General features: G+C 44.7%; 1 protein-coding gene across 3 annotated transcripts; it reads right to left on the bottom strand.

The window, feature by feature from the left end:
- Positions 1-1,649: 1,649 nt before the first annotated feature.
- On the bottom strand, positions 1,650-24,295 carry RNF2 (ring finger protein 2). 3 transcript variants are annotated; one of them, XM_086842748.1, is made up of 7 exons: positions 23,473-24,295; positions 8,839-8,927; positions 8,076-8,236; positions 6,626-6,841; positions 5,590-5,862; positions 4,540-4,711; positions 1,650-4,112 (listed from the first exon to the last, which is right to left on the bottom strand). In XM_086842748.1, the coding sequence occupies exons 2-7, from the start codon at positions 8,923-8,925 to the stop codon at positions 4,011-4,013; spliced, it is 1,011 nt and encodes a 336-aa protein (XP_086698874.1). In that variant the 5' UTR covers positions 8,926-8,927; positions 23,473-24,295; the 3' UTR covers positions 1,650-4,010. The 3 variants fall into 3 exon arrangements, with proteins under 3 accessions (XP_086698874.1, XP_086698872.1, XP_086698875.1); XM_086842746.1 differs by having other exon boundaries at positions 23,221-24,053; XM_086842749.1 differs by lacking the exon at positions 23,473-24,295 and adding an exon at positions 22,280-23,218.
- Positions 24,296-25,685: the final 1,390 nt, after the last annotated feature.

The raw sequence follows: 25,685 nt of genomic DNA, 5'->3' as shown, positions 1-25,685 counted from the left end.
GACAGTTACTCTCTAATTTCAAAAAGGAAGAATGCACTGAAGAGTTCTTGGATCAATGATACAGCAACAAAGTTTATTTCAAAAATGTAGTGCTTACAGTTCTTTACCAAACATCACCTGGGAGCACATTGGAAAGCTAAAAGGAAAGAGAGAATTTGATGGTCCCTAGTAGCATTTTTGGGTTTTTAAGTGGAGTGTTGCTTGCAGGTAACACCCTTCAGTGTTAGTACAATAAAAGCAGTCCTAAAGTCAATTACCTGAGGCAAGGGATTGTTCTGATTACAGTAAAGGCAGTTAAAAAAAAAGTATAACTGAAGACTCTTGTGGGGAATACCTTTTCCAACCCAAGGCAACTATTCACAGGTGTCTGGAGGGGCAGAAAAAGTTAAATTCAGAGTTGTCTGTACAATCTGGGCTCTTTTCCTCTGCTGGACCGTGATCTGGGGTGAGGTTTTGCCTGTTGTCAGGGACCAGCTGAAGGGGAGTTCTCTTCCTGTTCAGCAGTTGTCTCTGCTGTTGACCAGGCAGGGTCAGTCCTGCCATAATCGGCTGAAAAGAGCATTAGTGTTGGTTTATGTCTGGAGCTTGGGAGATCTTGTTCCTGCTTGCACTGATCCACATGGCCAGGTTGGCTGTTACAGTAGGAGACAGAGTGGGAAGTAGGTGAGGATAATGCAGGAGGTGATGGCAAGGTCACAGCTCTTCCAGGGAGCTCGTTCAAGGTCACTTTTGGAGCAGCTAGTACCCAGTGCTGTGCCAGGCACCAATGACAGACCTTAAACAAATCTTTGCTGGACCGAGGTGTTTCTGCCAGTGGCTTGTCCTGAATAGAAAATCACAACTGATCAACTGCTGAAAGACTGAGGAAAATCAGTGCAAGGCCATCAGCTGAACAGCAGGATGGAGAGTAAATGCCAGAAGAAATACAAAAATTATGCTGTAGGTTTAATCCAGTTACCAATGTGGGAAGTACAGTGCAACCTCTACTGCTCTGTACCTGAGGGACACATCCTCCTACCCATGGGGTGTTTCCTGTTTAGCTGTGATTAAAGGAAGTTTTTTTGGAGTTTAAGCTGTTCAGAGACAATCTGGGTAAGCAGTGGTGGCCCAGAGAGCAGCAGGATCTCCTCAGAGAGTGCCCATGTTCAGTACATCTCAAGAAACCCTACTCCAGGCATACACAAGCATTGCCTCTTAACTCGAGCTGCATCCTCTGGTTAAAAGCTGAGGTAAATGTAGAGAGAAAACAAGGAACCAAAACATGATCTCTAAATAATGCACCTCAGCTGAAGGGGTTCATTACAGTTGCTCTCTGCTATTGACTGAAGCTGCCTAAGAGTTAAATGCACTGAAAATAGCTGGGTTTAACACAAGTGCTATGAAAATCCTTCATCCCCTTCCTCAGGCTGCAGGATCTGGTTGGAACAGCAGCACCTGTGACAGGTCAGTGGAAGAGCTGACACGTGTGTGCCCCTATTTCTCACTCAAGGCTCAGGAGCTGAGCTGCTTTCAGGGGACTGTAACAGCTACCACTGGTGGAGCTGAGCTGCAGCTGCACAGCCCCAGGCAATGCAGCACGAACACAAGCACTGCCCAAAGGGGATCCTTTATCAACCACAAGAGGAAGCAGCACTGCAACTCCCAACAGGTTGTTGATAACATTTTTGTTTTTATTGTCAATTTGAGCATTTCAGTGGGACTTTAGTTGGATATTAGGCTTACCCGTATGTAACACACATTATGTACTTAAAAAAGAACATAGCCTTTAAAAGGGGGAATAGTAATGGCATTTTGAAAATAAAATAGTTTATAGCACTAAAGAGTCACAGTGCAATCAATGGTTTAATCAAATAACTACATTATATATATAATATTTAAAGAACATAAATATTCAGGGAATTCACTACAACATGAATATAAAAAGCTTCACATTCTCCCATGCTTTTCAAAAGAACTGGAGACAAAAGTGACAGCTAGACAGACTGCTCAGCTTCACAACACCTCTCTTGCTTAAGGGACTGTCCCTCCCCTCAGCTCCCTCCAGGAGGGATGCTGGCACTAATCTAGAAGTTTCCCCAGTAACTTCAAAGCATTTAGCACAGCCACTCCCCCACCCCCCATTATATTCTGTGGACATGCACTACAGTCTATACAGCAACGCTTCACGAAGTCAGCAAAAACAGGTCCCTAACAGCCGCCCCTCTGTGCTCTGGGCCTGAACACTTTCATTTCATGTCACAAAAGCCCAAGGCTCTCCAGTCAGAGGAAATAATTAAGTTACTCAGAGAAGCCTGTGCAGCTTTCACAGCAGGATAAAGCTGATCTGAACAGCAGCCAAAAGGGACACTTTACAAGTGCTAGGAAAGCCCAGAGCCAGGGAAAGGCAAATCCTTCCCAGGAAAATCCCGAGCAGCAGAAAACTTTTGTATCACATGCCAAAGCCAATGAGAGTCCAGGCAGGACAAAGGAGGAGTGTAAACCACACTGTGTGGAGTAAAGCTTGGTGCTTCCCACCTACCACCCACCTTTTGCTTCAAGCCTCAGGGGCAAACGGGAGGGTTCATCAGCAAGTCTTTGAGCAAAGGGAACCTCGTGGTGACAGCTCCCCTTCAGAGAGGACATGGGAGAGGTCAAGCTGCCCTCTCAGAGCCACAGCAAGGTCCAAAGTCAGGGTACAGGGGCTGTACACATAAATGACCAGCAGCTTGCCTTGCAGCATGCCTTGCTGTAAGCAGCATGCCTTACAGCATGGCCCACTGCCCATGTTGGGAAACTTGAGCCTAAAGGTAAGACACTAAATGGTAAACTTTGTCAAGTACTGAAGTTGTCTTCCAAAGTGCTAAGCCATGTTTGTTAAAGCTATGGCAAAGTAACAAAAGTAGAATCTTGGAGCAGCTTACAGTCAAAGTCTTCTCTACTCACACTGATGCCGGGAAAAGACCCTGCTGGGGTGGTACAAATCCCCGAGCAAAGCATTTTGATGGCTGTGTGCTGGAAATTTGGGGGATTTGCTTTAACAAAGAAGTTTTCTGGACAGTTCTTTAAAGCACATTCACAACAGAGATCCTATTCTAAGGAACATAGCAGGGCTATGAAACATCCAGATTTCCTTCAGTTCAGCTGTGAGGACAGGGCAACATTGCAAGAGGGGCCAGACAGGAATCAAGACTGGCATGTCCTGCAGGGGGAAGAGTTATGGGTTTGGGGTGTTTGGGTGTTTTTTGACTGAAATAGCCATTACAAACAAAACCAAACCAAACTGATTAACCACCTTGCACTGAAATATTAAATTAAGCCCTGTAAATAGCAAAGTTTTAAAGTGTCAGTTTTCTCACTGCAGCTCTTCTTGGAATCCCAGAATCCCAGGATAGCTGGACTTCGAAGGAACCTTAAACACCATCTTGGTCCAAGCCCCTACCATGGGCAGCAATACCTCCCACAAGATGCAAAATTCACATTTGTTCACAAGAAAATGTCTTAATGAACTTTTCCTAGGGAATCAGATTACCTCTAGCTGCAAGACTATCCCAAATCCGTTCTCTACCAATCAGTTCTTCAGATGGATAACAGTCACCAAATTCCAACATTTAACATATTCCTTGGCATATGCTACTATTGAACAGACTTCCTTAGCCATCCAACACTCTACACTTCACAGAGGCTACTATAACTGTGTCAGATGGAGCAGAAATCCAGATTTACCTGGACAAAACAAAGCCATTCCAAACCGGAACACTGGATCAGATATCATGCATTAGGAACAAAAAAGCATCTCAAACACTGGAATGCACTGGAGAAGGTCATTTAGTCTCCTAGGTAAAAACCAAATAACTCAACCCAAACACTAAATTAAATACAGCTCAGAATACTGTCTAGTCATTACTGAGTATACTGAGAGTGCCTGAAAGCACCACATGTGTTGTCCATGAAGATACTGGTGATGCCTTATTTTAATATTAAAAGAAGTCATAGCTATAAAAAGAGTTAGTTCCATCCCAGTTACCCAGCACTTATTTGTGCTCCTTGGTGGGGGCATAGTACAGTTCCATGGGTTTGTTCACTTTCCAGTATTTCTCACTGACCAGTTCCAGGGAAAAGGACCCATTTAGCACCTAGAAGAGAACAGCAAAATGGGAACAAATTAGGTCATCTGATGTTGTGCTGTAAAACAGGCTACTTAAATCAATATTTAAGTGTGTTGACTTGAAGAAGTAACCAAAAACGTGGCACAAGTTACAAGCTAAAAACCACAAATATTCTCAAGTGAAGTAGTATTTTTCCCTCTTCAATTTTAACTGGAAAAGAATGGCATAAGCCAGATCATGTTTTCTGCTATCACTGCATTTTCCCCAGATAATTTCTATGCCTCTTTTTCTACAATCAAGCTTTTGCCAAAAAGCAGCTGATCTGCTGCTAAATAAGCTGGTGCCATGAATTGTACCCTGAGCCAGCTCGGGAAGAGCCCAGCTGAGTGTGTTTAGAGCAGATGTGCATGCAGGGCTGTGGTTAGCCAGCTGACTGGGGCAGTGCAGTGCTTACAGTGAACTGGCCGGTGGCAGTGGCGATGTAGATGGTGTACTGCTTCTCACTGGCCGTGTCCAGGTTCATCTGGTTGGATTCACCTTTGCTCCGCAGCTCCTCCAGGGCCAGTCTCACTGCCAGGTACTTGGACAGGTGATCAACCGTGGCATTGCCTGAGGTCTTGATGTACCTGTGACAACAGCCACACAGATCACCAATAATGACTGAGCAGCAGTTGTGGGAAAACCCATCTGAAACGCCCCAAGTATTAAACATTAGCTGTGAAAAGGCCTTTTAGAGACAGTTCCCAGCTGAAACTTTGTATAGATTTACACCCATTGTGATGGGAGAGATGTCTCATCAGCAGAGAAAGCCAAGAAAAGACCCGAGGAGACACCATAAAACTACTCTCTTTCTCTGACTCTCTGCTGTGAGACAAAACTTGCAATTTGTGCTTGGACTGGATTATGAACAAAAACAATCAGGAAAAGCTGCCAGCCTGCAAATCATGCTGACACAAAGCTGCTCTAAAAACTGCTGACACTTATACAAGGTTTGTTTATTCCCAAAGAATCTCAGAGTAAGTAGAAAGGGGCTGTTATATGTTACCATCATCCCACTAGTGAACTGTAATGTTAGAAAAACTTAAAAACATCTTTATTTGTGATCAAAGGCTTAAAACAGCTTATGACTGTATTTTTTATGATAGTGAGCAGTGCCATCTACCTGACTTGGAACGGAAAGAAGAGAAGAGTGCTTATTTGCACCTGGCCTTGGCACAGGGTGCCCAGAGAAGCTGTGGCTGTCCCTGGACCCCTGGAGGTGTCCAAGGCCAGGCTGAATGGGGCTTGGAGCAACCTGGGATAGTGGAAGGTGTCCCTGCCCATGCCAGGGGGTGGCACTGGATGGGCTTTAAAGTCACTCCCACCTCAAACCATCCTGTGATACAGTTAAACAAGATGTGGTATGACTGAAGTAAATGGCTATTTAGAAGCCCCAAGTAATGACGGAAAACCAAAGCACCGGAAATAGCAGCAGAATACCTGGAGATGGCATGGGGGCACTGACCTCGTCTGCGCACTGTCATCATTCTCCATGAGGGTGGGGTGAGGCCTGAACACCAGCTCGATCTCACTGGCCCCGTCCATCACGGGATCTATGGCCACAGTGGTGGTGTTGTTGTCCAGCTCCAGCCCAGAGTCATCTGAGGTTTTGGTCCTCTTGTTGCTAGGCCCTGCTTCCTGGTTGCTGTGTGTGGAGGCGTTGCTGCAATGGGAGCTGTCGCCATTGTCCTCGGCCCCGCTGCCATTCTCAATCTGCTGCTTCTTGCCCCGCTGCAACCTAGCCAAAAACAGGCAGAGATACACCCTGACCCATCCAGAACCCTCAACACCTCCTCCCCAGGTAGGCACGTGCACACATAAGCACTGAACATTTCAGGGAGATTTAAAGTTTAAAAAAATTAGTAATAATAATTCTTTTGTATAAAAAGATACTCATAGACAGAACTATTCATTTTTTCATGTCCCTCAAACACCTTTTAGTTGTATTTTAGGACTATTTTAAGTTCACAAAGCTGTTTTTCAGGCAATTGCAGACCATTGTTTTAATCCAAACATGGATCCACATGTGATTAGAATTATTAAATCACACCATGTTTTATCATGCAAAGTTTGGGATCTCTCTCCTACCTGTCCCTTTTAGATTTAAATGCACATCTGGAATTCCACCATGGTGTAAACACAGGTTCCATCCCACCTATGAATTAAGTCACAACTAAGCCCCAAGTCCTGGTATTCTGTGCATTTATTGGCATGTAAGGGTAGCACTTTGGTACAGGATTCATGGTGTTATGGGTTCTTATCTAAGACATGACAGCCATAGTTTGGTAAAACTAAGCTGAAGTTTCTATCAGGCTGCCACAGATGTTGCAGGGAGTGATACAGAGATTTCTGATAGTAGACAAATGGTTAAAAATTCTTTTGCTAAAGGTTAGAGATTGTTTTGCCAGGTATCACAGGAGAGGAGAAGATTCTCAAGCTACACAAGGCATGAGGACAGGCATTGTATTTTTAGGCTAGAGGCAATCAAGGTGATTACGTACCTGTTCATAGCCTGAATCTTTAATCCCTCCTCGATACTGTGACTCAGGGCTTGCTGGTTATTGTGCTTGCTGATCCTGGCCAGCACCCTCTCCTGATGAGCTTCATACTCATCCCGGCTCGGGTAAATCTTACTGATGAGAGCATCAAAATTGGGGTCTGGCCGCAGAGATCTTTTTGAAACGAGCTTTTTGCGACACGTGGGACATTCTTTGTTGCTGGACATGGACAAGAAGGAAGCAAACAACACTTAACTCTCCAGCTGTAATACAAGTCTGCCCTGTTGCTTCCATTCTTGCTCAAAGTACTCCCTAAGACTCAGTATTTATAGTAAATGTGGAAAGGGGCTTCTGTCTCTTGACAGTTCAGGTAGTTGGAGACACTTAAAGTTCCCAAAGATCCCTGCTGCTCTTTTATTTTAAAGTATGTTTGAGCAAACTATTTAGACTGAAGAGATCAAAAGTCCCACATTCCCCTCTTCTTTTCATTTTCTGGCTGGATTTTTACCTAGAAAAAATGGATGTCTAGTGGAAATTATACTAAGGCATAGTCTTAGGAGGAAATTTTTCCCTGTCAGGGTTGGGGGGTCCTGGTACAGGGTGCCCAGAGAAGCTGTGGCTACCCCTGGATCCCTGGAAGTGTCCAAGGCCAGGCTGGACAGGGCTTGGAGCAATCTGGGATGGTGGAAAGTGTCCCTGACCATGGTATGGGTGGGACTGGATAGGCTTTAAGGTTCCTTCCACAACAAACTATTCTGGGATTCTATGATTCCATGATTTCTAACACCCACAGGACACATAATTTGAAATGGCTGAAGGCTACATAATTCGAAATGTATTATTAGAAAAAGGAAGAATAATGGAAATTAAACCAAATTTTGTTAGTAACGTGTATTTTTGTTTTACTGTTACTGGATCCAAAAAGAAAAGAACACAAAAGAGGACTTCAACTCCTTACAAGAAACAGAAATATGAAATGATTTTTCATGATGAAGCAATTTGATCTGTCTTCCAGAGATGGCTGAACATGGAAAAACAGGATTTGAAAGGTGTACTGAACATTCAGAAACTCCCAGCGCACAGTAACTGTCCTACATCAACCGCTCCCTTGCACCCCTGCCGAAGATACTTCCACCTCAAGTGCAGTGGACTGTCCAAGCCCTCTTTCCTCTACAGTATTCATCCCTGCCCCTGGCAGCATCCCCTTCATGTCCTCTGGCAGCATCCCATCCCTCTTCCCCGGCAGTGTCCCATCTTTGGCAGTGTTCCCTCCCCATGTCTTGGCAGTGCTCCCTTCCCACACCCTGGCAGTGACCCCTCCCTCGCAGTGTCCCCTCCCCATGTCTTGGTAGTGTTGTGTCCCCCCCATCCCCTGGCAGTGTCCACCCTCCCCATGCCCTGGCCATGTTCCCTCCCTGTCCCCTGGCAGTGTCCCCTGGCAGTGCTCACAGACCCGCTCCTGAGGGCAGTGATGATGCAGTCAGCACAGAAGCGATGCAGACACTCCTTCGTGGTCATAGTGTTCTTGAGCATGTCCAGGCAGATGGGACACATGAGCTCACTGTGCAGGCTCCGGGGGGACACCACGATCTCCAGGCCATCTGTGATGGCTTCCTAGCAGCAAAGAAGAGAAAGGTTCTTTCCTGGGATTGAGTCCCTTCCTCGTGGAGACAGCACATTTTACCCAAGGAAACACAGCAAAGAGTCAAGACACAAACACATCAAGCACACAAAACACCAATGCTGCCAGCCCCGCAGGACACAATAAAAAAAAAGCTGCTGGAGAGGGTTCAGTGGAGGCCATGAAGCCTATTAGGGGTCTGGAGCATCTCTCTGATGAGGAGAGACTGTGGGAGTTTGGCCTGGTCAGTGTGGAGAAGACTGAGAAGGGAATGTCATTAAGTATCTCCAAGGGGTGTCAGAGAACAGTGCCAGACTCCATTCAGTGGTGGTAGTGACAAGATGAGGAGCAATGGCCATAAACTAAACACAGCTTCCACCTCAACACGAGGAAGAATTTCTTCCCTTGGAGGGTCCAGAGCCCTAAAACAGCTGCCTGGGGAGGGTGTGGAGTCTCCCCTCTGGAGACATCCCAAACCCACCTGGATGTGCCCCTGTGTCACCTGCTCTGGGCGACCCTGCCTGGGCAGGGGGCTGGACTGGGTGATCTCCAGAGGTCCCTCCCAAGCCCAGCAGTCCCAAGGTTTTGTGATTACCTGGGGTGTTCTCTGCAGCTCATACAGACTGAGCTCCCAGGTCTTGCTCAGAGGCTGCGTCCCATTGGTCTGCACGGCCTGAGACATGGCTGAGGAAAGAAAGGACATGGGCTGAGCACTCAGGTGTGTCTGGCTCAGGATCCTCTCTTCTCCCAAGCTGCAGCAGTGTGTGTCCAGCCAAGCAGAGGCTCCAGGGAACACCTGTCCCCACCATGTACCAGGCTCTGCTGTATCACACATTAGTAATCCCCTGCTTGTACCACTCCAGGAGAACTTGGGGAGCTGCTCAGCCATGAACACTTGGCAAAAATCAATTCAGTTGTTAAACAGAAGTCACAATGAACTGAAAGCCAGAGAACATGGGCCACAAATACCACCTGATGTGGAAAATATTCCTAAAACATCCACTTCCAAACATGCACGTGGATCAAGCAGGGTCTGCTTCCTAAACCAAGGGGAAGGGCAAAATGAGACAGGACATAGCACACCAGTCAAACATGCTCACTTGAACACACCACAAGGGCTTTTCCTTCTTCCTCAAAACACATCCCATGGGCTTTCATATCAGAAGTTTGAAGGATACTGAAGGATCATAAGAAACCCAGTCACTCCCTAATTTTAATAATAATTTTTAAAACCCAGAGAAATTGCACCGCTGTTCCATTAAAATTTTAGTATTATTGTATGAGATGAGGCAAAATTGCCACACAGAATCATTGCAGTTGTGAAAAATTCTGGTCAAAGTGACAGAAGAAAATGATGTTTCTGAACAGAAAACACTTTTATGCTGGGGGAAAGGAGGCATTGTTTCTATTATTAAAAAAATAATTTTAACTATGTAAGTGGCAAGACTGCAGTTTCAGACCCTTTTTCTAGGTGGAAGAAGTAGAAGTGCTTTCTCTTATTCCCTTTTTAGATCTGGGTTTCCAGGCCCTTAATTCAGCAGCCAAATGCATTTTCTATTGGCATCTATCACATACATTATAATCCATTTTCCAACTCATTAAGTTCTTTATGAAAAGGCCCAAACTCTCTGGAGAACAAGGTTACTATATAAGCTTTAATTAATTGTGAAGGGAAAAGCAAGATAAGCTATGCAGAGTATTAGATCTACTTTTATCCAGGCACAGAAATCAGAGTTTCCTCACTTGGTATTTTTCTTCTTTTTGAGGAAGGAGTGGAAAAAAAGCTTGGCATAAAATAGTCATATCCACTATTATGTCTATTAAGTAGAATCACAGAATCCTTGAATAGTTTGGGTTTAAAGGGAGCTTTAAGATCATTCAGTTCCAATCCCCTGCCACTGGCAGGAACACCTTCCACAAGCCCAGCTTGCTCCAAGCCCCATCCAGCTTGGCTTTGGACACTGACAGAGGCAGACAGAGCTTCTCCGGGCACCCTGCGCCAGGGCCTCACCATCCTCACAGAGAATGATTTCTTCCCAATACCCAATGCAAACATACCCTCTGACAGTCTGAAGCCGTTCCCCCTCCATCTCCAACTCCAATTTTACTGTGTAAATATTGTGCCCTAAAACCACAGTGTACTTGTCACAAGAGACATGTTCCCCTGTGGGGATCAGAAAACTCCCATGTCCAGTTTTAACTCATGACCCATGTCCAGGTCTTAACCTCACCACCCAGTAAAGATGAGAAGCCACCACATCCCCAGCTGCATACTGAAGCACTGGTCTGTCTTGTCAGGACTCTTGAGTGTTTTATTTCAGTTATTCAGTGGTATGAATTTAATGATGACATTAAGTGACACATCTCAGCAAACAAAGGAAAGAAGGTTTCTCTGTGTTCTAATTTCCACTAATATTTAAGGCAATTCCAGGTGTACAGGAAGCTAAGTGCTTCAGGATAAGAATTTTTTTTATGTGTTGTTCTGACAGAGGCCAAACACCATTCTGTGTCTGCACTGGATACCACTCTTGTGTGCTTTTAAAGCTGACACATTCAATTAACCATCATTTCAGCTGCTGAAAGAAATTCATGAAGTTGCTAATCACAACCCTTGCCAAAACCTGCTGGAGCACATGGACCGAGACAGCAGAGTCCCAGAGGATCCAGTCTGTCCCAGACATGAGCCTACTCTCCACACCCGAGAGAAGAGCTCGTCCTGGCAGCCCCTGCATGTAGAGGTAACTCTTCACCTGAACTCATGTGCTGGCACCTGCTAACACAGAACAGCAGCTCTGGGGGCCAGGCCATCACCAAACCCATCCATCTGCACAACAACCACATTAACACCAACGTGTCTTCCTGGAAAGGGTGGTCAGGCATTGGAAGGGGCTGCCCAGGAAGGTTTGGAGTCCCCATTCCTGGAGATGTCAAAGTAAAGCCTGAACATGGCACTCAGTGCTCTGGTGGTGGTGACATGGTGGGGATTTGGCACAGCTTGGACTTGATGATCTTAGAGGTCTTTTCCAGCCTCAGTGAGCCTGGAATTTATCCTGCAGCCAAGTCTACAAGCCCAAGGCTACTCTGCACGGGACATTGTACAGCTATTGTGATAAATAACTGACAAGCTTTACTTGAAATCCTTCTCATCTGAGACACCAAGTGCTTCACTCTCACCCTAAGGGCTACAGTGATAGTACTTTCAAATTTTAAGAGGAAAAAGCTGCAGAGATCCACACAGCCCATTCTGTCACTACCAAACACCTCCTCTGCCTCTGGCAAGGGAAATCTGAGGAGCAGCAGAAACATAGAGAATTCCAAGCATGCTGGATCAACAAAAAACAATCAAATTATGCTCCATGGAGTTTCTACTCTTCTTGATGATCAATAAATAAGCCTGTTTAGCTTTTGCCCTGATCCCCTACAATTTCCGTATCTATATCATTCCTGAAAAATGCATGTGAATGAGGTCTGACTTCTCTTCCCTCTAGCACTGGTGGTTCTCAGATTGGATTGTGTTTCATCACATTGCTGAAATTGAATGCAGCAACATCCAGAGCTGGCACCAGGATCAAACACCCATCTCCACAGTCAGGAGACGCATTTTGACCCAGAATTGCACTGACCATGTAACAGTTGCCAAGTACCAACCAGCAGTCACAAAACCATAGTCCGTGAACCATCTCTTCAGATGTTGCATCAATGAATGACCTTCTCCATTTGTTGGGGAAATTGAGGTGGGACACACCTCTACATTTAGCTGACTCTTCAGTTTCCTTTTAGGACGGTCCACTGCTACTAGATTCAAAGCAGGAAATCATGCATGGCTCAGGTCACACTGGCTGATTCCTTCTAGAGCTACAGAAGTAGGAAGATTTTCATGAGCTGAAGGAAGATTATATTCCTGTTCTTGACTGTGTTCAGAGGTAAAAATATGAAGTATAAAGTTTCTAGACTGAAGGTACAACAGACTTCTTATTAACTACTACTGGCAAAGGGACAGAAGATAGAGAAAAAATGTCGAACCTCACATTTGTTCTTCAGTCTGGAAATTTACTCCAGTGAAATCTCACATTCCTGAAATCACTGGCATAGTTCACTCTTCCTCTGCATCACTTTTGGCATTGTTTTGCAAGAAAGTATTACATGACAGGTTTCTCACACTAATTTTCCCAGCTCACAGTATGACACAGGTTTCACCTCAACAATACCCTATTTTCACCTGTTCAATATTTCACATCTTTTCCACTTTATAACAAAGGCGGGATTTCTTCTAAGGTCACACATGTGAGCACCAGGAACAATATGAAGTCAGACGTCCCTGTAAGCCTTTCTTGAAAAAACTTCTAACACACCACAATCTTAGACTTCTTATTGTCTTTTTACCATTATGACTTGTCTGTTCCCTCTGGATATAAGAGGATAGCAACCAGACACAGAAAAACAGGCTTATTGGGGTGAAACCACATTCATAGAATCACAGAACAATTTGGAATGGAATAGATTTTAATGATCAACCAGTTTCAACCCCCTGCCGTGGGCAGGGACACCTTCCACTATCCCAGGTTGCTCCAAGCCCCATCCAGTATGGCCTTAGAGATTCCCAGCAATGGAGCTTCTCTGGGCACCCTGTGCCTGGGACTCCCCACCTGCATAGGCAGAAATTTCTTCCTAATATCCCATCTAACCCTGCCCTCTAGCAGATCAAACCTCTCTCTCCCAGAGCCACCAACAAGTAGTAGTAGCTGGGATTAATCCTGTGTCCAGAGGGTCATTCTTGTCAATCATTAAGAAAATATGTAATGTCAGCCATTAAGAAAACCAGCTTAATGAATATTATATGGACCCCTGCAACCCTTCAGACTGACTCAGTCTTCAGGCACATCAAAATCCCTAAGCACAAACTCCATAATTACAGGATACACACAGTGTATGATTGAGTAGTGCTGATTGATAAACCAACATATTACACCTCAACAATTTTTCATTTTTTTTTTAAGAAAACCAGCTGGTATTTAAAAATTTAAGAAAGTAGTCTAGTTCCTGAAGCACTGGAAAACAGGCAGTTACAGGAAAACATAACAGTAAGGAATACACTGTCTGAAAGGCCCTTGGATCTCCCACCTGCTCACTGACTGGGGAATTTATACTGGGATGTCCTTCGTCCAAATGTGCTTGCGCAAAAAACTCCAGCAAACAATGATCCACACTTGACACACCACACCCACTTTAGAACCTCTTACACTGAAATACACTCAATTATTTACTCCAATGTAGTCATGACTGAAGTAGCATTTGGATATCCCACTCCAGAAGCTGTCCAGTAAAAATAAAATCCAGCTGGCAGCACCTAGAGCAGACCAGTCAGATCTGTGGGCAGCCAAAGGAGGAGCTGAGCACCACCAATTCTCAGCTCTTGCCCTTCCCAACTTGCCTTTCACCCTCAGATCCACCAATGAGTAGCAGCTCCTTAGTAGTATTGCTGAAAATCTGTCAGTTCTGAATATGTAACATTTCCTGAGCTCTAGCCCAGCACTAACCTTGATGGTGGTCCTGCTTTAAACAAGGAGCAGAGGATACCATCAGGGATTCCCCACAAACTGAATTATGCTCCAAAATGCTTTGCAAAGCCTGGTTTAGCCCAGGCAAAGGCTAAAGAGCATCTGCAGCACGGTTGTGTCAGCACCTTGAGACCACAGAAAGACTGGAATGGCACCAAGCAGCTGGAGAGAGAACCCACAAACCCAAGTCAGGTGTGACCATAACCACACCACCCCCATTCAACTTTCTGTGATACTTTCATGAAAAAAAACATTTATGAGGAAAAAAAATGCATCAGTCTCTTTAAAAAAAATATTACACATATTTTTAGAGAGTATTAAAATCTTAGAAATAACTGATTTCTGTCACGACATGTAGAAGGTAAATATTTAGACTTCAAACAGTAGGAGAGTTAGACCGCTATTCAGTGTGCCAAATACAACAGCAACTTCAACCATTTGGGGATTTTCTTCCTAAGGATTACTTCATTTAAAAACAGATATTCATAGTGCAGTTAACTTGGAAGTACAACAGGTTTAGAGCTTTAAATTTTACTCTCTTTCACACTATGACTAGTATTGGGAACAGACTGCACATTTTCAAGAGTACTCAATTCAAACATTCATTTCAAATGATTCAATTAAAGCATTCTGAAATTCAAGGTTTTTTCTGTTTTTATTTATTGGCTTAGAGCTTGATTTGAAAATCACACAATCAGGAACACACTATTTGAAGGAATTAACCTTCCCTGCAGTTCCCTGGCAGTTCAGATAGCTTTACATCCAATTGTAATCTAGCACAACTGGTACTAGATTATCATCTAGTATGTTTAGTATTCACCCTGAAATTATGTTCCTCTCTGGATCAAAAGTCCACCAGGAAACAGCCAAACTGGGTTCTGGCCTGGAGCTCCTTTTGTTCCCTACTGTGGAAATAACAAGGATGTCACTCACTTGGCTGTGCCTTCCATCCCTTGTTACTGTCACCACTCCTCAAACTGTCTCTTGCAGAGTTTATATTGCACTTACTCTAGTTATACCCTGATCTCTGAAGGGGCTGAAGAAAGGAAGATCCTACTGAACTGGGTTTAGCTCATTCAGCCATCAAGCCTTGGCTTCCCAATCAACTTCAATCAATACATCCCTTACCAGAAGGTTTTCACGTCTATTTGCAAACTGAATTCAATATTCTACGAGCAATGAGTAGAATCATCTTCTCTTGACACAATCACACCTGATCTATGCTGACAATAAATCCAACCTCAGGGACTGATGTTCAGCATTGCAATTAAAGCACGATGGCTCTGTAGGGCAGCTTCTACATGCACGGTTTAAGTTATGAGCCTTGCAGGAATCCAAGAGATAAGGTATGACTTGGTATCCATCAGATCAACTGTTACAGGCACCAAAACCCCATTTAAAATCTCCAGGTGTTGTGGGCTCCCACCACAAGCCAGATAAAAAGCAACAATTACTTAATGTAAAATAAATCCAAAATGAGAAAGTATTTCCTATGACAAAAGGCATATGGACAGACAGAAGAAAATGCTAAGAAGTGCTAAGCAGTAGAATCCACAGGGGAAACTAATCCTACCTGAAAGCAGAAAGCCACAGCCAAGGGGTCACCAATAACAGGTCACTTGAGAGGGTCTGTGGGATGCCCACTCTGGAACACAGTCACACTCAACTGGATGTGGTGGTAACCTATCTGACCAACCGGCCCTGCTTTTTGCCAGGGAGTTGTATTGGATGGTTGCTGGAAGTATCTTCCAACCCAAACTATCCTATGGAGTTATCCTGTAGGGTTATCTCACTATCCTATGGAGCTATTTCACTAGCAGAGAGCTTTATCCTTAGTTTTGCTGTGTAGACAGTGACAGACAAGAGAAGTCAACAGCAACGCTAGCCAGCCAATAAATCACTGCCACAACAAAGAGCTCAAGAAAGGTAAACATGACCTTCTGTCCACACACCTACAATCCAGGTGACCAAATATCTTCCTATAAGCATTCTCCTTACCCACAGAAGTAAAACCAGAAGGCTTTTTGGGGACAACAGTGACCACCAGATTTATACAAAACAGAATCCATTTGTTTGACCTGTGGAGAAACAGCAATGAGGGAATTGGGCCCTCAGACACCTGGTATGTTATAAGGAATATTCAGCAAATTTGCTTAAAAATGGGAGTTTCCTCCACAAACTCATGACACAGCCACATACTTAAGAAAAAGAGCACTTAGAATGGTGCTGTAAATGGTGCAGAATAGCTGTCAAGCTGCAAATTCATGAGGATCAGGTAGAGCTTAAACATGAGTGTTATCAAGTGAACAGTTCCAGCTATTCACAGAACACCTGAAAGAACATTGGTGGGCTAATTTCAAAATTATTACCAAACACTTTGTCAATTAATACTGATGGGAATATGAGATCCTTTGTAAATGCCTGCTATGGTTCAAATTGAGTAGTCTGCAGTATTTCCACAGAGCCAGAACTGCAAATATTTTGTACACATTAACTAGAAGTCTATCATGTGCAAAGCAAAATCACCTCCAATTAAAAGACTGCTAATGTTAAAAGATGGCAAATTAATACAAAATATGAAGCTAAAACTTCACATACCAATTACATGCTTCATAAACCAAATCCAGTAACAATTAACAAGTATTTACATTGTCCATTCTACCCGTACAGCTTACAATCAAACACACCCTCAGACTGTGTGTGTGGGACAGAAACCCTGAATTAGATAAAAAATGAGGGAGAAGAAACATAGAATCATGGAATGATTTGGGTTGGAAAGGACCTTAAAGCTCATCCAGTTGCACCCCCTGCCATGGGCAGCAACACCTTCCATTATCTCAGGTTGCTCCAAGCCCCATCCAACCTGGGTTTGGACACTTCCAGGGATCCAGGGGCAGCCACAACTTCTCTGGGCACCCTGTGCTGGGACCTCACCAACCCTCACAGGGAACAATTCCTTCCCAACAGCCCATCTAAACCTACCCTGCCAGTTTTAAAACCATGTGGTCCTTGCCTCTTACGAATCAAAATCTTGTTGACCCATGCTCTATGAGAGAAAGAAACATCCCACCAGCCACTCCTGGGCAACAGCATGGCCGGGAAGTAGACAAGGATCAGATTCATGTCAGGGATCCCTGAGCTGGCTTTGGTAAGCAGTGTTTAAAAGCACCTGCATGATTACAACCCTGACCACCAGCAACGACTTTGTGTCATTCCAACTCCAGTTACAACTGAAGTGATGCTCACTGAAAATTAAACATGTGAGAACCACTATGACAATCCAAATTTACCAGTGTTTGCACCTGGCTCCCTGCCATCCTATTTTCCTATTTTATTTACAGAAGGAAATGAAGAGATTAACATTCAAATGTTTCAATCAATTATATCAATATGGCCCCACTATAGCTGAGAAAACAATTTAACTATAATAAAACCAGCAAATTAATATTAAGACACAAATGTTACATTGCCTTAGGTAAACTCTCACTGAATGTCAGATACTGGGTGACTGGCACAATGGAGAACTTACTAATGCAGTAAGACTATCTGTAAATACGTGAGTGACAAATTGCCCCACACTCAAGACTGTGCCAAGTTCTACATTTAAAATACTGAGAAATCCAAGGTTTATCACTTTATAAAGAGCAGTTAGCAAAGAGACACAACCTCAGTGCTGCCCTAGAGCACTCCCAGCCAGGAGGGAAAGATGTATCATTAATTCAAGACCACAGACTCAAAAATGTCCCAAAGCAGCCAATAAAAACGTGGAATGCAGAGACATACAGGGCACCAGTGCAGTTTAACAGCCCCAACACTAAAGACCATGGTAACACTAAAGACCTTCTCGGTCATACCACAGCAGAGGTTTGCATTTTCCTGATAACTAGTCCCAAACTCCCATTTTCCGATAAACTAAACTTAACTTAATTTCTCTTCAACATTAAAAAAAAACCTCCCTTTAAAAGCAAGTAACAACACCTAATGCTGTGATTATGGAATGTCTGGAAGGCTGCTGGACAGATGATATCTGACTGAGGGAAAAAATAATACTGGTATTTCTGAAACCCATGGGCTTGGAAGCATATGGTCTTTTACAGCTTCTTGGCTGTATTTATTCTCACAAGAAAATGTTTTGCCTTTGAGATATGGAATCTTCCAGATAACAGCCACTCAAAGTTCCCTGGCCCTGCGACGGATCAATCCATTGAATTGGGCAGCACTTCTAATCTGGCTGTCAGGATACTCCTCCTGGCCAGAAGACACTGGAGTGTGACCTCACACAAACCATCTGCTGTGCATCTGGACACCTCTGGAAGGGCTCCATGAATCCAACACTGACAGCAGTGTCCAAAGGGAGATAATCCTCCTGGTTTAGATGTCAAGGGGAACAGGGAAAAAATAAAGTACCAAATTAAACTGTTAATCAAACTCCTGTTTGATCTGTTTTATGGCTGCTTTATGACAGTGTTTGGAACAGCCATGTATTTCTGGACATGACACAAAGATGTAATTTTAGGTTGGTGCTTCTCTTTATAGCAGGAAAGTATAGCAGCAGTTAAGCACCCTGAGTCCAGGTACATCCGTCCTGTGGAGCTGAGGCTCAAATTCCAGTTTAATCTAACAAGGTCTGTACTCTGTATGCATCAGTGGCTTTTTCACACCATGTCCCAGATCACTCAATTCCTGCCAATAACCTTCAGTCCTCACCGTCAGCACCTCATTCCCAGCTCTCTATCCTACCCTCCCAAACATCTCAGCAAGAAAAACTGGAATACATAAAAAGACCATGACATTTCCAGAGAACTATCTATATCATCAGTTGCCTCTAAGGAGTCCAGAATTCACCTGCTCAAACTCATCACACATCAAACCCAGGCTATTCCTAAATTATAAAGCTTAGATTTTTTTTTAATCTTGAAGGATTAATTTGAAAACTTCAGGTTTGGGTACACACACACAGACATGCACACATGAAAGTAAACACTGCCCACTAATGCATCAGGCAGTAAGATTATTTTAATCATTAAAGCTCAAATTCTGGAACTTAGCCTTTCACACCACCTACATCTCATCCAAAGTAGTATTAAAATACGTTACAACATTAATGCCTTCTGCCAGGAGTAGAAACAAAACCCAAAACGGTTACAGGAACAGCAACTTTTCACTGTTGACATGGGCCAATAGATCAGGCAAACACTTGACCTCAAATGTGCCAAAGACCTTCGCTAAGAATTCATATAAAAAGGAAGACAGCCATTACCAAGCTATAATTTAGCCCTGTGAAGCAACAATATTAAGCAGAACTCTGAGGGAGTGAGTAGAGCTGTGATCTTATCTGCCACTTGTTAGATTTTATGCCAACTTTCTCATATTATGAAGCATGCTACTGTACACTATGTGTGTGACTAGCCAGGTGAGTTTCAAAAATGAAGTTCTTAATCTCTTAAATTTACCTTGGACTTCAGAATTAATAACCAGCTGGGAAGAAGAAAAGCCACAGTTCCTTTCTAAAATTAATTTCAGTGCTGTATCAGATTAGAACAGGAGGGATAAAGCACTGAAAACTTTTGGGAGCAAACAAAAGCAAAGCTTCAGACTCCAGAAAAGGACCTTGAATTGGTCACAGCAACTAAATTGTACAAACAATTAATTTGTTGCCTTAGGATATTTTTAATGAGATTTAGTTTTTAATTTTTCCTTGCCCTGCTCTGCTGGCACATTTTTTTGAGGCTAACCACTCTCTTGCTGTGTCCTTGAAGTAACAGCTGTCAAAAGCAACACTTGAGCATTTCAATCAGGAAAGTGAAGTTTAGTCATTTTAGTACCTCTGTTGTGGCCTTTAAATTTTCTCCACATTTTAACACAAATTCTGTGAACATCTGTGCACTACAATTCAGAAACTTTTGCATCTTCACGAATGCTGTTACTGGTTCTGCCAGAGGAATGTGTAGGATTCCAGGTTCCTTCCAAGACAGTCTAAAACCAAAAGCATGTTGAAATAACCACACCAGACCCTGAATTTCCGTGCCTGAGGAGCCAGCACATATCTGCTTCCACTTCACTGGGAAACCAACATGGTTTGTTATTTTTCATCCCACCAGCAAAAAAACGTGAAAACCTGCTCATCACCTTCTTGGACAGCTGCTTTGGTACTGTGCTGAAAGACACTTCTAAGCAAATTTTAAGAAACAACATAAAAGTTGAAGCCAAATACATTGAAATTCAGGTGTACTGCTCTCCCCAGGCTACCAGGATGATATCAAGCCAGACACCTGCCTTGCTCTTCAACACACTGCACACCTACTGACCATCCGATTTAGTAACAGATATGTCAATAAGCAGCAGCATTCTGTTGAATTGATATTGTGGAAGAAATTCTCAGATGTCAGACCAGAAAATATGCCTGAATGTACAGCTTTTCCAGAGCTATGTTAGAGTGCCACAAGGATTTCTCTCCCACTTGGCAGTGAAGCCACAACCAACAGCGCTAAAAATCTCTTGATGAGAACAAAAACACAGCTTGGTTATTAATAAACAGAAAATAAACTCCCCCACAACACTCGGGATACAAAAAGACTCAAGTCATTTTATGTCTGATTGACATAATAGCTGTAATAAATACATAAAAGCAAAATTGGCAAGCAGGCAGCTCTCACCTAAAACTGGGCAACAGCAAACAATTCATGTTTCAAGGACTCCCTCACAAGTAACACTGTCCATTTTGTAAACAGTACTACAGGAGAAACACTTAACACAGTTTAACCCAATAATTACACAAAACAGTTCAACATTATTCCCAAGAGATGAAGAGTAAAGAATGATTAGTTTTTAATTAGTTAGCAGAACAGTACTGCTAACTCCCTGCTGTCTGCAAGAGAGCTCCAGGATCCAGAAGTGGGGGGAAAGCAGAGGGGTAATTCCTAAAATATTTCTCCACCACAACAAGTCTAAACAGCTCCACAATATCTAATGCTGCTCATTCCTCTGAAATTAAGAATTTAAGGTCAGCTTTGGCAGCCAGTTATTTGTATCAAAAGAAGACCAAGCAGAAGCAAGCTGAGGCTCAACAGCAGCTCTTCACTAATCTCTTTACTCTCTGTCTGCATCATTATTAAACTGCTGACCTATTCAGAAAACAATAGGTAAAAGGTATTTAGGGGGAAAAAAGTCAAAGTAATTCCTTTACCCCAATGCTTCTTTTGTGCATGTTCCTAGAGCTGGTGCTTCAGTAAGAGGAGATCCAATGCTCCTTCTAAGAAAAACACAACTGAGCAGTTGCAGACTGAAGTCTCATTTTTAAAGCTCCTTTCCCTCCCCTCATTACATTCTTTTGTAAGCAAGGTAAAGAGTTAAAAGAAAGATGAAGAAATTCACTTAGCCCAACATCTATTTCACATATAAGACTGATGACTTTCCCATATCCTGTATTTCTACTCAATGACAAGCAGAGCACTGCAAACGCCAGAATTCTGCTTCAATCACCCAATATGCCCAACCAAGTCTTTATACACAGCCCATTACCACCCATCACTCCTAAAACACAAAGCATCACTGGATCAAGGGAAACCCATGCAATTTATTTTGCTGGCACCTGTGCATTATTCACCTCCAAGACATGACAGAAAGTGCTTTTCTTGGAAGCTGCAGCAAGGTTGGTGCTTCAGAGCTTTAAAGCCAAATGTCAACAATTTTAGCCACTGAAGAAGTGAAAAAATACCTCCACTACGAAGTCTGTGTCCCTCTATTATCACAAACCTCAATGCAGACAACAATATTAATAAACACTGTGACTATGCATTTATTAAACACTCTGAGTGACAATTCAGGGAGCAGTGAAGTTTAAAGATGCTTTCAATTTGTCTGTCATTGCTGAAAGGCACTGTAACAGAGTCACACCCAGCCACAAACTTGTACCTGACACTTCAGCTCCTGCTGTCCCGTGAAAATTCCTCCCATCTCCACACAACTGATAAAGTTAGTCATTCTACTATTTTTTAATGCAAAATATACTACTCATCTATATCTGCTGCTGTCACAGTCAGTGCCTCTGTCTTCACTGACAACTAAATGTCAGCTCTGAGCTTGACATGATGTATAAGAAAGTCAAATTATCTCATTACGCAAGTTTTTAATGGAAACACAGATGAACACAAATCAGAGCACCTCTGCAGGGAACTCCTGCGGTGTCTTTGACACTGAATGAATGACACTCGATTAAAGAATTCTCCCCAAGCAATAATAATTTCACCTGCACACCAGACACATTTTCTTAAATGCAAGCAACTCCCTTTAATCCTTAAAAGCCCATGTGCAATGCAGAGTTATCACACAGAGCTACAACCACTTCCAAATAGGGCTGGATTATGAATTATCATACTGGAAAACATCTTCCTCCACTAGCTGTTCTCTGAATTTCTGTGGAATTAGGCACTTGATCGAATTATTTTTCCATAGAAGAGAGTCTAAAAAACAGCTTACAAAAATCCCAAGAAGAATATTGCTCAGTGCTTGTTTCACAGATGCACGGTGCCACGGGGATGGTGCGAGGAAGGCAAGTGATCCAGGAGAGCTACTGTAAAACTTGGCAAGAAACACGTGCTAAATTCGTACGGGAAGCAGTGGGAACGATGTGGAGGGAGGAGGCACACCCTCAGCTCCCGACATAGCGTCCTTCTGCACCTGCTGCCCTGTGTGAAGCGACATTTTCCCGGGAGCAGCCGGGTGGCTCCCAGCCCCAGTTGGCGAGCATCACGCCCAGCCAGCACGGCTCGGCACGGGCTCCGGGACAGACAAAAGACCGGGAAGGCCGAGCTATAAATCACAGCCAGGATCGTGTTGCGCAGAGGGGCGATCCGCAGAGCCAGCGAAAGCAGCTCGGGGTCGTATCCGTGAGCTCTTCCTTGCCGGGGATGGTAATGACGGTGCCGCGCTTGCCGGGCTGCTACTGCGGTACTGCGGCTGCGATGGAGCCGTGGGATACCTCTGCCTGCAGCTTCCAGGCGTGCAGCTGCACACATGCACCTGCACATACACCCATACGTGCATATATAGGGAGATAGCTGCGTAGATATAGGTATGTGTGTACAGAGGTATACCCCGGCTGCTCCGGACTCGGCAGCCGCACGCCTGTCCTGGGGGCAGCTCGGTGCCCCGCAGCCCTACAGCACGGCCGGGCTAGGGGCAACGGGAGGGGGGGTGGGCTCCAGGCTGCCATGGGGCCGCTGGCCACGGCTCCTCCCGAACACCCCCGATCCCCGCCCCGCCGGTACAGCCTGGCAGCCACCCCACCGCTTCCCCGCCATGGGTCAGCCTCGCTCGGACACCGCGCACAGGCCGCCGAGGCTCCGCACCCGCCCCAGCCCCGCAAGGAGAGTGAGTCCTGGCGGCGGCTGCCCACCCCGGCCCGGCCTCGCGCTCACCGCCCGCCGGTGCCGCCTCGGTCCGTGGCCGGTGGTGCCGCCGCAGCCCCCGCAGCACAATATGGCGAGCGGCGGCTCCGCAATGGAGCTCGGGAAATAGAGGGGAGTTACATATTCATGGCCGGGGCTGGGCAGGGGGAGCGCGGACGGGACCGCCGCGCCCGGGCCGCCCTGCGCCCTCCTCCGCCTCCTTCAGGGCCGGGGCGCGGCGGCCGCCGGGGCCGCTCGCTACTTTCCCCGCCCTGTCCACACCTCCACCGGCAGTGCTCCGTATCCTTTTCCATTCCCGTTCCTGGGATGCGGCACCGCGTCCTATGGGGCTCCCTCTGCACCACCGCCCCTCTCAATTGACTGCACTCCCCGGCCGGGGGCGGCTGAGCTGCGCCAGGCGAGGTCCAGGTCGCCCATCAGGATGAATGCCTTCCCGGAAGTGGTGATTAGACATTGGAAAGGGCTACCCAGGGGGGCGGTGGAGTCACCGTCCCTGGAGGTGTTTATGGAAAAGCTGGCTGTGGCACTTGTGCCGTGGCCTAGTTGACAGGGTGGCGTTAGGCATAGGTTGGCCTCGATGATGCCAGAGGTGTTTTCCAGTCCCGGTGACTCTGTGGTTCCCGCAGCCAGCCCGGGAGCTCGGGGCCGGAGGGCGGGCGGGTGGCGGTGCCCTGGCTGGAGCGGGGCCGGCCCTCGCTGTCCTTGGCCAGGTGAGCCTGCGAGCTAGGATTGGGTTACTGCTGTCTCATTCCCTGCTCTGCGGGCAGGAGCGGATCCGCCACCGCACTGCCCTGTAGGATGAATGCGTGGCCTCGGGACGGCCTGTGCTGGGCTCTGCTCCCTCAGCTCCGGGGCTCTTGGACACCGCTCCAGAGAGGGACGTGCCCGGAGTCCGAAGGCTGTGGGAAGCAGCTGAACCCGGGCAGGCAAGGCAGCCGAGCCCAGCGCTATCCCCACACCCCTCAGACAAGGGACAGTGGCTGCAGCAAGACGTGTGGTGTTTCTGTTGACGATACATTTAGGTGTTCTCGAGCATCTTCAGCCCGCTCTGCGGGCCTAACGTGAAATAAACGTTTGTCTTCCCGTCTCTGCGTTTTAACGTTTGGTAAACTAACACTGTTTTTATGAGATTTGGGTCTTCAGAGGTGTCTTTACTGGTCTTGCCATAGCGATTTTATAGCGATAGCAAGGCAGTGCATTTAATGTAATTAAATCTGGTGTGAGTAAAAGGTGAACAGAGACCAGACATGAGTTTGAATTAATACTTCAGTCTTTAATCATGAAGCAACATAATTAAGATTATTCGATATGGAGTATTTAAGGTAATTCAATACAGAGTATTTAAGGCAATTCATTATGAAGTATTTTAAGTTTTCCTAGAGTATTATAGTTAGTTTTCTCATAATTAGAATATTTTAAAAGTCCTGGTTTGGACTTCGACCTCTCCTTGAAAAACTTAACATATTTTTGAGAAATTCTAGCCTAAGTCAGGGTATTCCTAAGTAACTATTTTTATGGAGTAGCTTTCACTCCCTTACATTCCTTATGACCTATACTGTAGCCTATATAATTGATCCTTACAAGACTTTGATATGTTAGTCAGGGATAACATCTCTGTTTACTAAGTGTAATCAAATGTCTCAGATAAATCCCAGAGGGAATCAGCTGTGGATAGGATTTAACAGTCCTTGTTCTTGGTTTGGTTTCTTAAAGAATTAATTTTCTGAAGTGGGTTGTGTTGAGCTCTTTCAGTGTTAAAATTCAAAGCTGCTACAGAATGGAATAAGAGATTCTGATACATTCCTCTCTTTATAATGATATAAGTCAGAACTAATGACTGACATTTTCCTGAAGTTTCAGCAATTCAGTGCCAAGGAAAGGAAAATGTCTGTCAAGTTGTTGTGGTACCAGAAGTGCCCTTTGGTAAAAATTGCTTCACTTATTAATTGCCTGCAGCACTGAGTGAAGAAGTTCTGATACTAATATACTACTGTTAGTAAATTTTTTTCTATGTGAGAAAAGCTTTACACTGCAAAAATAAGATTTGCAAAATGAGAGCATACAGTTGTCAGGAAGTCAGATCTCCAAAGGCAGATGGAGTGCAAGGTGAGTTGGAATCCCAGAATGGTTTAGGTTGGAAGGGACCTTAAATTCATCTTGTTCCAACCCCTGCCATGGGCAGGGACACCTTCCATTCTCCCAGCTTCCTCCAAGTCCCATCCACTCTGGCCTTGGACACTTCCAGGGATACAGGGGAAGCTTCTCTGGGCATCCTGTGACAGGGTCTCTCCACCCTCACAGGAAGAAATCTGGTAAAATGCAAAACTATACACTGCCATGTAAATGAACAAATTAGGAACGTTTCTAAGAACTTTTTGCTGAAAGAGACACAAAAAGAAATTTAACACATTTAAGCTGCATTAATGCTGTCCAGCTCACTGTATTTCTAAGAATATTTACTTGATTCTGTTTTA

Source organism: Cyanistes caeruleus, chromosome 9 (genome assembly GCF_971803275.1).
Source record: "Cyanistes caeruleus chromosome 9, bCyaCae1.hap1.1, whole genome shotgun sequence".
Classification (NCBI taxonomy): domain Eukaryota; kingdom Metazoa; phylum Chordata; class Aves; order Passeriformes; family Paridae; genus Cyanistes; species Cyanistes caeruleus.
Note: the sequence above shows the minus strand (reverse complement) of the source record. Positions and strands in the feature narration are given on the sequence as shown.

What these genes read in the sequence shown, in the direction of transcription:
- RNF2 (XM_086842748.1), bottom strand. Translation starts at nt 8,925, where the DNA reads ATGTCTCAGGCCGTGCAGACCAATGGGACGCAGCCTCTGAGCAAGACC. An exon ending in ATCACTGCCCTCAGGAGCGG is followed by an intron (nt 6,842 to 8,075) that starts GTCTGTGAGCAC and finishes GTCCATGTCCAG; the next exon opens with CAACAAAGAATGTCCCACGT. An exon ending in AAGATTCAGGCTATGAACAG is followed by an intron (nt 5,863 to 6,625) that starts GTACGTAATCAC and finishes GTTTTTGGCTAG; the next exon opens with GTTGCAGCGGGGCAAGAAGC.